Source organism: Mchenga conophoros, linkage group LG13 (assembly GCF_057382185.1).
Source record: "Mchenga conophoros isolate Kocher_MC1m ecotype Shallow Benthic linkage group LG13, M_conophoros_male_GT1.1, whole genome shotgun sequence".
Classification (NCBI taxonomy): Eukaryota; Metazoa; Chordata; class Actinopteri; order Cichliformes; family Cichlidae; genus Mchenga; species Mchenga conophoros.
In genome coordinates this window covers 11,851,619-11,864,303 of record NC_140538.1, presented here as the reverse complement: position 1 = coordinate 11,864,303, position 12,685 = coordinate 11,851,619, and the positions used below count along the sequence as shown (strand labels likewise).

The 12,685-nt window shown below is 39.5% G+C and overlaps 1 protein-coding gene across 3 annotated transcripts in view; it reads left to right on the top strand.

The window, feature by feature from the left end:
* The window catches only part of phactr2 (phosphatase and actin regulator 2), a 44,602-nt gene that overhangs the window by 6,853 nt on the left and 25,064 nt on the right, over positions 1 to 12,685 (top strand). Inside the window, exon 1 of one of the 3 annotated variants that reach the window (XM_085296475.1) lies at positions 1,617 to 1,687. The exons of the other annotated variants lie outside the window; for them this stretch is intronic. Within the exon in view, the coding sequence (XP_085152601.1) occupies positions 1,675 to 1,687 (13 nt within the window). The 5' untranslated portion in view covers positions 1,617 to 1,674. Of the gene's footprint in view, positions 1 to 1,616; positions 1,688 to 12,685 lie in introns of those variants that run through there. 3 annotated transcript variants of the gene reach the window in all.

Here is a 12,685-nt window from a genome sequence, read left to right as displayed (position 1 = left end):
AGGTTTCATATGTGAGTTCAGTTGTGACTTTCGTGTATTAATGTTTTGCTTTAGGCTTTACTGTATGATTTCTTGAGTTATGGCCATGGTGGTTAAGCTGGTATGAGGAAGTGTTTTTTTCTTATTGTTTTTTGTTTTTATGGGTAGCACATGACGTGTGCTTGAGCTATGCAATTTGTGGCTTTTATGATGCTTTATATCACTGCATTTGAGACATATTTATATACACAATACATTACCTTTTGTTTATTTTTCTCTTATTTTCCTTTCAATTCAACCATTTATTATATTAACTACTCGTTCAACTCAGAGTCACAAGCATTGGAGCCTCTCCAAGCTGATATTGGGGCACACACTGGTTCATCATCATGAAGCTAAAACGGAGAGACTGACAACCACACACTTACAACTTACAATCACCAGGAAATTCATTTTCCCAAGGGGCCACGTAAAAAAAAAAACTGGGAGGAGTGCACCCATTTGGTCAATCCAATTTTGCGTAATATCAATTAAGCAGAACTGAGTTACCTTATTCTGCTTAATACTAATTTTATCTCTTATAAACATATAGGCGCCCTCCAAAACAACCCCAGTTTCTTATGTGACCCCTTGAGAAAATTAATTGCCCACCCCTGAGTTCAGCTCTTGCAGTTCATGTCTTTGACCTGCAGGAGGAACCTAGAGAAAACCCATGCAGGTATTCAGTTCATATTTTATTTTTTATTTTTTATTTATTTTTTATTCCTATTCATTCTATTTATCCCCTTCGTATATTTTATTTATATTGTCTCTGTATTTATATATGTGTGTGTGTGTGTGTGTGTGTGTGTGTGTGTGTGTGTGTGTGTGTGTGTGTGTGTGTGTGTGTGTGTGTGTGTATATAATATTCTGTAACTCTGTAACTTCTGTCGGTGCTGTGCTTTTTTGGAAATCGAATTTCCCAGAGGAACCCACCCGAGGGATTAATAAAGTTCTATCTAATCTAATCTAATCTAATCATATTGGTTTGATTTACTAGCATGGAAGTTTAGGTATGCAACTGCCAAAGCATTAGCAATTTCAACAAACAGCATACAACAGTAAAAATGCATTAGATTATTAGGACTGGCGTGTATGAATTCTATGTAGTTTTTCTACTATGCGAGTGTGTGTTTGAATGATTGCATCTGCTGTGCTTTTTCTTCTGCTTCTTCTTTTTCTTCCTTCCTCTTTACGTCACTGTGGGATTTTAACCCATGGGGATGGGGTAGAGTTAAAAAAAAAATAGATGAGCATGGAGCCAGACTGGGTAGCCGTAAGAAGAAGGAAAAACTTGACTGACAGTTTGATGGAGATAAACGCAGGATGGGACTGGGAGAGAGAACGAGGACCTGAGATGGAAACAAACATTAACTTTTAATGGTCTTTTCTGGAGCGAAGGGATGCAGATGGGAGGGAGGAAGGGAGGAGGAGCAAGTGAGTAGCAGACAGTGTAGAGACACTGAGAGAGAGAGGCAGAGAGGGTAATACAGGAACAGAGAGAGAGAGAGAGAGAGAGAAAGAATAGGAAAAGCAGGCAGACGGTGAGAAAGGGAGGGGGAACTGGCAAGGGGGAGGGCTGGAGGCAGAGAGGCTGTGTGTCTGGAAGAGGCAAGGATCAACTCAAACTGCTGATAATATTCCCTGGGTCAAGTCATGGAACATGACGGTAAGTTTCCTCCTTATATAATAAGCTGTACTTCCTTGTATATCTTTCTATTTTTTAAATGATCCAGTGTCTCTCTGACTTTGTGTGTCTGTGCAGCAGTAGCAGAAGCTACTGGGTCTTCACCTAACATGCTGTCCTTTGCTTTGGTTGTCACCTGTTAGCCTAGGATTGCTTTACATGTTAAGTGTAGGCATAGGCTGTAAATCCTGGGTCTGTATCACCTGAGTTATGAAACACTCTGGTTAAAATGCTCGTGTTTAGCCGGAAGAAAGAAATGAGCACACAGTGGGGGAAATAAATGGGGGTCATATAGCGCTTTAATGTCCCCATTATTAAAGCCTTTAATTATTTTGCAACTTTTGTATGAGAGTCTGACTTTCTTCAGGCTCGAGCAGTTTTTCTGGTAACGCTTTGCATTGTTTCATTATTTAAAATAAATATGCAGCGCATACCAGTGACAACACCCAGTCATGCAGTATATGCTTGAAAACTTGAGACTCAAGCATCTGTTTGGAATATTAATAAGATCCTATTGTTATTGAGTGTTGTAGAGGACTAAATGACATTAAGGGTTTCCATATCTTCACTTAACTATACCTCTAGTGTCCTGGTAGGTTCAGATTTGTTGATGACAGAAAGAGTTTTTGGCAGTGTTCATGAAGCACCGATCGTTGTGTACTTAATGTAAAAAGAAATGATTGCTTTTGAAGTCTGTTCACAGTTGCATTATAGCATTAGGGTTTCTCATATGACTGAGTGAAGACTGCATCTAATGGCTGTAACTTTGTTATAAATATTTCTATAGAGAATAGAAAACGTATTAAGGATAATAATTCCTAATGTGCTTGGCTGGAAGCCATCTTGGGTGTGCTAGCCAACATGACAATGGTAAGTCTGTACATTGGTTGGTGTCACACACAACACGAGGGGGCAGGCAGGCTATATCAGTCCCATGTTATCTAATGTAGTTTAATTACTGTTTGCTGAGGTTGTCATAACATATCACAGTGTTTAATAGCCAAAGCCCCTGCTGTCATGCGTCAATAAATCAAGACAGAAATTTTGAACAAAGATGATTGTTGCTGTCCTAGGTAAGCTTTACAATAAACTGCTTTAACCATCCTTTAATTGTGTGATTTTGCCTTCACTGGCAGACTTGTGCTGAGACCCAAATGAGTACACAAAATATTATTGCTGCGGTGAATTTGTAAAACAGTGTTTTGCAATGCAAAGCAGCATCTGCGTGTGTGCGTGCATTCATATGCATATGTTTGCACAGACCATAGTTGGTCATAGTGCTACTGTGTGGATATACAGTGGGGCAAAAAAGTATTTAGTCAGCCACGGATTGTGCAAGTTCCCCCACTTAAAATGATGACAGAGGTCAGTAATTTGCACCAGAGGTACACTTCAACTGTGAGAGACAGAATGTGAAGAAAAAAATCCATGAATTCACATGGTAGGATTTGTAAAGAATTTATTCGTAAATCAGGGTGGAAAATAAGTATTTGGTCAATAACAAAAATACAACTCAATACTTTGTAACATAACCTTTGTTGGCAATAACAGAGGTCAAACGTTTACTATAGGTCTTTACCAGGTTTGCACACACAGTAGCTGGTATTTTGGCCCATTCCTCCATGCAGATCTTCTCGAGAGCAGTGATGTTTTGGGGCTGTCGCCGAGCAACACGGACTTTCAACTCCCGCCACAGATTTTCTATGGGGTTGAGGTCTGGAGACTGGCTAGGCCACTCCAGGACTTTCAAATGCTTCTTACGGAGCCACTCCTTTGTTGCCCGGGCGGTGTGTTTTGGATCATTGTCATGTTGGAAGACCCAGCCTCGTTTCATCTTCAAAGTTCTCACTGATGGAAGGAGGTTTTGGCTCAAAATCTCACGATACATGGCCCCATTCATTCTGTCCTTAACACGGATCAGTCGTCCTGTCCCCTTGGCAGAAAAACAGCCCCATAGCATGATGTTTCCACCCCCATGCTTCACAGTAGGTATGGTGTTCTTGGGATGCAACTCAGTATTCTTCTTCCTCCAAACACGAAGAGTTGAGTTTATACCAAAAAGTTCTACTTTGGTTTCATCTGACCACATGACATTCTCCCAATCCTCTGCTGTATCATCCATGTGCTCTCTGGCAAACTTCAGACGGGCCTGGACATGCACTGGCTTCAGCAGCGGAACACGTCTGGCACTGCGGGATTTGATTCCCTGCCGTTGTAGTGTGTTACTGATGGTGACCTTTGTTACTTTGGTCCCAGCTCTCTGCAGGTCATTCACCAGGTCCCCCCGTGTGGTTCTGGGATCTTTGCTCACCGTTCTCATGATCATTTTGACCCCACGGGATGAGATCTTGCGTGGAGCCCCAGATCGAGGGAGATTATCAGTGGTCTTGTATGTCTTCCATTTTCTGATGATTGCTCCCACAGTTGATTTTTTCACACCAAGCTGCTTGCCTATTGTAGATTCACTCTTCCCAGTCTGGTGCAGGTCTACAATACTTTTCCTGGTGTCCTTCGAAAGCTCTTTGGTCTTGGCCATGGCGGCGTTTGGAGTCTGACTGTTTGAGGCTGTGGACAGGTGTCTTTTATACAGATGATGAGTTCAAACAGGTGCCATTCATACAGGTAACGAGTGGGGGACAGAAAAGCTTCTTACAGAAGACGTTACAGGTCTGTGAGAGCCAGAGATTTTCCTTGTTTGAGGTGACCAAATACTTATTTTCCACCCTAATTTACGAATAAATTCTTTACAAATCCTACCATGTGAATTCATGGATTTTTTTTCACATTCTGTCTCTCACAGTTGAAGTGTACCTCTGGTGCAAATTACTGACCTCTGTCATCATTTTAAGTGGGGGAACTTGCACAATCGGTGGCTGACTAAATACTTTTTTGCCCCACTGTATTTCCTCTGCCCACTCTTGAATGCATGTGTTTTAGAGAAAACACAAGGTCAGTCTGCAGATTTGCACACGCTTGTATAACATGAGTCATTTACTACTGCGTCTGCAGTCTGCACTATATCGATGCAGGTTAGACTCCTACAGACTGTTGATAACACAACAACCTCTGCACTCAGCTGCTAAAGTTGTGATGACCTTTCTGAGGGGGGAAACCACACACACCTAACTTCAGTTATGCCACAAATGCCACTGTGCTTGTTTGTGTTTCTCTCTCAAACATGAATATTTAAATGACAGAGGAGACTTGACCTGGTAAAACAGCATAGTTTCAGACTGACAGATTGACGTACTTGTTTGACAGGTACACCAGATAAATCAGTACAACTCTCTTAAGTTTTTAAAGAGAATGATCCTCATGTCACTCTTTGAGCCACTAAGATATCATCATAGGGGAGAAGATGTTTTATTATTTATTCTGTATTTTAAACCTAAACTGTTTTATGGTATCTAACCTTTTTAAGTAACCCTTTTCAAAACAGCTCTTACTGTCAGTAAGAGCTAGCATGACAATGGCCAAAGGATCATCATCAAGCGGCGAGTCTACTCTAAAACAAATCATGTTTAGCCTTCAAAAGAGAAGCAATGTCCTGACTAACAGCCACACAACACAACTGAGCAAACATGACTGACGTGCTTAGGACAGCTGTTTTTGTAATTAACAGCAGCTCTTGGGTAAATCTAGCCTTATATAGTTAGACTATTGTGTCCTCTTAAGCCTTCACATCACACACTTTTAAAACAGTCGTGCCATTGCCATTTTCTCTTATGTGCAGTTGCTCTTACATTTTCCTGCCACGGTGGCCATTATTTTATGGCTATTATTAAAGACCCCACAGGACATTAATGGTCTTTCCTTCAGCTCTTTTGGTCCTCATCTGTGCCTCTTTCTCAGCCTTTCTCGCTCTCTTTCACCTCTCTCAAGCTCACGTTCTTTTAAGCTCTCCGGCTGCCTGTCTGGCAGGATGTCAACTATTGATTTATACAGGCAACATTTTAACAGTGATGGCGGCTTATGGGTTGTGCCAAACAGAATACAACAAACAAGAGATCAGATTTCAGACAAGCCTGCTGGCAGATGGAAAGAGGGATGACAGTAGCCTTTACTGTATTGTTGCATTATAATATTATACAGTTAATATTACCAGTTAAAAATGCTTTTATTAGGTACATAAGAGGGTTGAGAGTGGAGAGAATAGGCAAACTTGTGTTTATAACACTGGATATTAGTTAGATTCAGATACTGTATTGAGACTTACATCCATTGTGTAGAGATGAGATGATCATGAGCAGAACTACATTTGTCCAATATTAAACTATGATTTTTTTATTATCAGCAGGAAAAAAACTATAAAACTGGAAATTCTTTCTCAGTACTTAGTGGCTATGTACTGTAAAAACCTAATGAAAGAAGAAGTAAGTTTGAAGTGAAAGTTCACTAAAGGCCTCCCTCTACTGACACTAAAACTGTATCCACACTTGGTGCTGACCAAAAAGTTGGCATATTGATGGAATCAAAATGTGTTACAGTGCAATGGAAATAGTCTTAATGGGTAAATGCTGACATACACGAAACACGTGACTCAAAAGTCCAGCTTCCGCTGCACCAAACTGATGAGGCAAAGGCTTTCTCAAGTTATTACATGAAACAAACGCAATTACCAAGTTTCTTCTTAACCACTTCTACTTTGTTTTCAACATTGATGTATTAGAGAGAACTGTTTTCCATCATTTGAGGTTTGACTGGCACTTATTCAATCAACAATGAGATCTTATCACACTGTCAGTTTCTGTAATGTTTTAACGATCCATTTGGAAAATAAGTGTGCCCAACCCTTAATATTATTATACAGCAGAGCTGCACAGTATTTGTTCAATAATTGAGACTATCTTTCATGTTTTTTCTGGAAATTTTATTTAAAAAAATTCTAATTATGCATGAAAATCTGGCTATAGTAATATGCTGAATGAGAAAATGATTTAAGGTGGTTTAATACTGCAATATCTCCTAGTCTATGCAAAAAAAAAAAAATGCTGATTTACTGAATTCTACTGAACATTATCAAACCTGGCAAAGATGAATAAGATACTGTAAGTGTTGCTGATCATATATTTTACAGACACTATTTTAAATGAATGAAACATCACAAAACTACAGAGAATGACTAGTTTTACACTGAGACCATTTAAAATAAGTTCCTCTCTTCTCAGCTTAGTTTGCTTGTATAACAGGGCCTGTTCCTTGCTGAGTCACACCTGACTGCTATGACAGTTTGCAGTCTGAATCATGATCCTGGTTCAGACAAGTCCCGTCACTGACTCTTAAAAAGGTTAGTTAGTTCATAACACAGAAAATCCATTAGGTGAACTTCACATAGACCTCCTTAAACTGGTTGTGCTGTGCATGTAAAGGACAGCCACACATACAGAGTTATGAAAGCGCAAAATAATATTAGGTTAGGACAATTTTCTTAGACTGTGCTCTGGGGGAAAAAAAACTTTGTTTAATAAATAAATCAAGGGGAGGGGAGAAAGGCTCTGAAAAGAAGCACTTAAACAATTATTATCTCTTGTTCTGCTGAGGCTACTACTTAATATTTGATGACTCTCTTCCTTTCCTCTGGCCCCTTGCCCCCTTCACCTCTCTTGTCTCTCCTTTTGCTGTTCCGGTTAGAGAATTGGTCAATCTCCCTCTGTTAGTCTCAGTTATTTAGTGTCAGGACAAGCAGAGTCCATTTCCTGAGGCGTTACCTTGAGAGATTCATTCTCATACTCAAAGCTGAGTACTCTTGATTTCAAATAAATCCCTAAAAATCTTGCACAGATTTACAGCACAAGTATTAATTTCATCTAATCAAAATCTTGCGTCTGATCAGTAATCGGTTTTTCAGGTAGTTTACATGTGAAATGTGGTGATGCTACTTTCATGGCATGTTTTGGTCGTTTCACTGCTCAGTTCAGTTCATTTTATGTTCACAGCAAGGCCCTTTATATTGTAAAATAAAGGCCTTACAATAACAGAGAGAAAACACCAACAATTAGACAAATCCCCAATGACTAAGCGATTGGCAACAGTGGGAAGGAAAAACTCCCTTCTAAGAGGAAGAAACCACCAGGAGAACCAGAGGGACAGACATCTGACGTAAGCAGTTGGGGTGAGGAGAGGGAAACAGGACAAAAGACATGCTGTGGAGGAGAGCAAGAGATTGATAATAACTAATGATTAAATGCAAAGTGGTGTATGAATAGAGAGTGGAAAGAGTTCGATGAGGAAGAAGCGCTGTGTCATGGGAAGCCCCCAGGAGACGAGGCTGATGGCAGAATAACTACGGGTGAAAAAAGGAACAGTATGCATGCGGGCGTTTATGGGATGCTCAGATTAAGCCAGCAGTTTGGAAACAAGTTACAGGAACGCAGTCTGATTGAGATCTGGTTACTGACACTTTGACTTGATAGTGATACTTGCATAAAACCAAACATTAAAGCAAAGAAACCCCACACTTAAAGCTGAAGAACTGAAAGTGGCAGCACTGAAGGCCTAGCATTAACAGAAAAAGTACAAATATAGCCACCAGGCCAGAGAAGTGAAGCCCCTGCAGAGGTGCCTCGCAATCCCTTGAAATAGAGTCACTAAAAAAATCAGTTTTCATGAAACACTAAATCAATATAATGTAAAAAAAAAAAAAATCTATATAATGTCATTGTCTGAACTCACTCCTTCAGTGAACTTGTGATCCTTTTGAAATGAATCCCATCAGTAAGTGTGTATTAAACTGCAAAGAAAGGTATATACTTCGAATCAGGTTTCCAGGGTCACCAGCTCCACCTTATCCAAATACGGTCACTTCTGACTCCAGAATTCAAGTGCACATGGTAGTCAATAAACCAGCTGGTGTGACATCAGGATGAGGGCATCTCTATTGGAAACATACATAATGTCTGCTATTGTCAGCTGATATTTGTCTGTCTGGTTCTAGAGGCAACACAAGCTCTACTCTTTGTCATCATGGTGTCTTAATTGTACTTGATGGTTTCAGGCAGGGTCAAGGCTCTGTGCATCAATATAAATGATACCCAAGTAGTGTGTGAGCGCACGTATGTGCGTGTGTGTGTTTTAAGGCAGATGGGCAGTGAATGATAAAGCTCATGAAATTCAAAAATGAAAATTGTCCTGCACTGAGAACAGAGACACCCATTTGAAAATATAGCATTAAAAATAACTATACATAAAAATGCATAAAGGCGTACATTAAAATATAATATCCCACCATACATGCTAACATTAATCTATGTAACCTTGTGTGTAACCATAAAACCACGCACATACAATAAACTCAGTAGTCAATGTTTAAAATGACATCATCTTTATCCTTTTAGACCTCTCATGTCTTTTTGTTGGGATGAGCTGAAATCAAGCTTGTTTCGGGTAAGGATTCATTATCTTCAAATCTTTTTTGGCTCAGTTTTCATTCTTTCTTTTTTTTAGCTAATTAGCTAATGCATGTCTGACTCTGATCCATTTTGGACAGAGTCCATATATGTGCATCTCTGTGCATTATTTCAGTTATTCTGAATCTATGTGGATGGCTCCACTGGTGGAGCATAGAGCCTCTGTGGGTGGATGACCAAAGGGAAAATACTAAGTTCAATGAATATCATTTATCTATGGAAAAAAGTTACCTCATGCTATTGTGCTGACATTTAACTGAAATGCAACACGGATCTTTTTCACTGTTAATAATTAATTTAAAAAATGTGGTGTAGGCAAAAACATAAGAATCTTTGGATTATGGTAACCAAAGGAACCAGTGAAAATACCCTCTGAGACTGAATGTTGTGCTGTCTTGTCTGGAAATCAGTGTGTGTGTTCTCAGTGGTATTATCTCTGTCCTTTAACACGTGTAAATGTGCTCCAAATTCAGTATGTGTTGTGGGTACATTGTGTAAATGACATTACCTCCCAGTAAGTGCTAACATAGTCATATTCTGCTGTTAACCTCTCTAAGTACTTCCATTCTCATTCTCAGTTTTTATCCTCCCACCTCTTTACCGGCTTCCTTCCTGTTCAATTATCCATTTCCATCTGATTCGCTAATGACAGCCCCATAACTGTGTGGTTGACTTGGCAGCTCCAAAGCTAAATGTATATTGAATGGTAACACTGCATGTTACCAGCACAAAAGCAATTGAAAGGGGTCATTTGTTAATATGGTGGATCAAGAAAATGTCACATATTCTTTGGACTTGATGGCATCCGTGTCACCTTAAGAATTGAGTTAGAGTTAGGTTGAAATAAGCCACAATCAAGGGGCAGGTAATTGGGTTTTATCAAATCAGAGCAGACAAGAAGTGGTGAGTGAGTCTGCACACACACACAAAATCCATACACTGCTTCATTTTTGTAACAAAACTTCCAAAATTAGTTTTGTTTAAAGGTCAATGTTGGCTTTATTTCTCATTCTGCCACAATCCTTAAGAACAATGTTCTCTGTGCTGTGGCTGCTTAAATGCCAGGACTGCATGTGGCTTCCTGATGTTTAATGACTTATGGGGAAATGGGATCAGGGAGCGAGGGCAGCACTGCCACATAGAAACAGAATTATGAATGGAACAAGAACAACTTTGTGACAAATCCTCTCCCAGTTAACCTGAAGTCAGTTTGCTTATGCTTACTTTGCTTAACACTAGATGGCAGTCTTGGCCCAAATGGTAAGTCGTTTCGTGTGCAGATCAGGCAAGTTTAATTTGCTCATGCTTGCTGCTGTGTGTGTCTGTGTGTGTTTGTGTGTGTAGAGAGTGGGAGGGAGCGTGTGTACTAATGGCTTATTTCTGTCAAGCCCTGTTCTGCAAGGTCTCAACTGACACTGTGTTGACAGTAATGATAGCCAAAGCTCTCTTTCTCTTGCGCTTTCTCTTCTATAAACACAAACACACACACACACACACAAAGACAGACACACACAGTCACACATGCATGCACACACACACACACACACACGTTAGTTGACTCTCGTGTTGAGAGTCAGTGGCAGCGTTTGACTCAGTTTGCCACAGTTTGCCACAGTTGTCACTGAGCAGTGATGTGTGCTCTTGTGTCTAATATTAAACAGATATTACTTGTGCGTGCTGCAAGTAGAGCACCTAATGACAACACTAGACTGACTTTGCGCTCTTTTGAATGACTCACTGCTGGGTTGGTTCAAGATTCACTACTGTCATCTTCCTTTTTAATAATAAATTGCCTGCAGGGTAAAGCCTACTGCTTTTCCTCTGGAGCTGGACTGTAAACTCATTTATGTATTAATTATAGGCTGTAAGCTAAATATATTGTCATTTCCCAAGCCTGGTTTCTGAGATAGGCTCTCAGATGTTTAATTATTGGGCTAGATGGTACTATTGGGCTGCTGGAATGTCAATAAAATAATATTTAGTGTGACTATAAATTCACTGAGTGGATTTGTTGCTAAGGAGGACCTTAAATTTGGTCTAAAAACAACTGATATGCACTGCCACACAGGTTTTAAATGACACTGTATGACGTATTGTGCAGTAAGTACACTACATATCATATTAGCAATGCAGCAACTTATTAATGCCATTATTATCATCTTTTTGTTTCTTGTTATATATTTTTAATATTGGGTAATATTGTAAAAGACCCATCACAAGTTCCAGAAACACTGTACTTGCTTAAAATTCACAGGCACATCCAGTAGAAAGAAAATCTGTCATAACTCTTTGGAATTACCTGGTTTTCTAGATTCATTGGTTCATGAAATGTGATCCTTGAGTTACTAACACACACAATTTATACATATTTATAGAGCACACTCATTTGAGGTCAAAAGATAATTTAACCCTTGGATTTAATACCTGCTTCAGCCTCCTTTGTAACCTCAAACCTCAGGCTTTAGAGGAACCTGCAGGTCAGAGATGGCTGATGATCACAGGGGGAATTTTGGACCATTTTGTACTTACAGGACTCCTTCAGCGGAGTCAAATTTCAGGATGTGAAAGGCTCTAATGAGGTCATGCCACCACATCACCCATTTATGGGAAGTACTCTAGGTTGAAATAAATTGGATTTAATATTTAAGGTAAATGTCCTGCTGCAACACACAACTTATTGTGCACGCCCAGACATAATTTTGCATGATACCAGCTTTTCCCACCCCTGACTCTAATTGCTTTCTGTTGCTGTCATTAGCTTAGCATTAGCTGGAGACGTTTTCCAGCCTGCTCTGTGAAGAATTCACAGATGGAGAAACAAGTTAAAATATTTATATTCAAATACACAACATACACAAATGTACTGGGCCTCCTACACATTACACCTTACACCTATTCAGCTCAGCTTATTGGACTAAGAAAGTGTAATGGGTTTCCGTGATTGTTTGTCCACGGAAACCTATGCCATGAAGCTCCTGGTGCACAGTTATTGTGCTCATGTTAATGCCAAGGGAGGTTTGTAACACTACAGTTATTGAGGAAGCAGTGTTTGCAACTTTTACGCATAGCTCTCGGTAATCCCACTCTGTAACTTTACGTGGTATGCCAATCTGTGGCTGAATTGCTATGGTTCCGAAAGACTTTCACTTTGATAAAGTAACACTTACAAGTGATTGCGGAATAGCTAGGATGGAAGAAATCTCACAAACGGACTTGTTGTGACAGTAGAATGATAACTCAAAGTCAGGGAGCTCTTTAAAACTATGTCTTCTTCCACAAATGTCTGAAAAACAGACCAAGGGCTGAACATACAGAAATTGTGAAATTGCATCCAGGAACTTGTTATGCAACAGTGCTAACCACCATGACACCCTGCTGCCCAATGATAATTATAATACTCTATAAAATTGCAATTAAAAAACTTAATTTTGTATTTACTGGCGTTATTTTTTTTCTCTAATATTAAAATTTGTTTGATGATATGAAACATAAGTGTGACAAGGATACATGTTCAAATTCAAATTTTATTTGTCACGTACACAGTCATACACAGTACGATATGTAGTGAAATGTG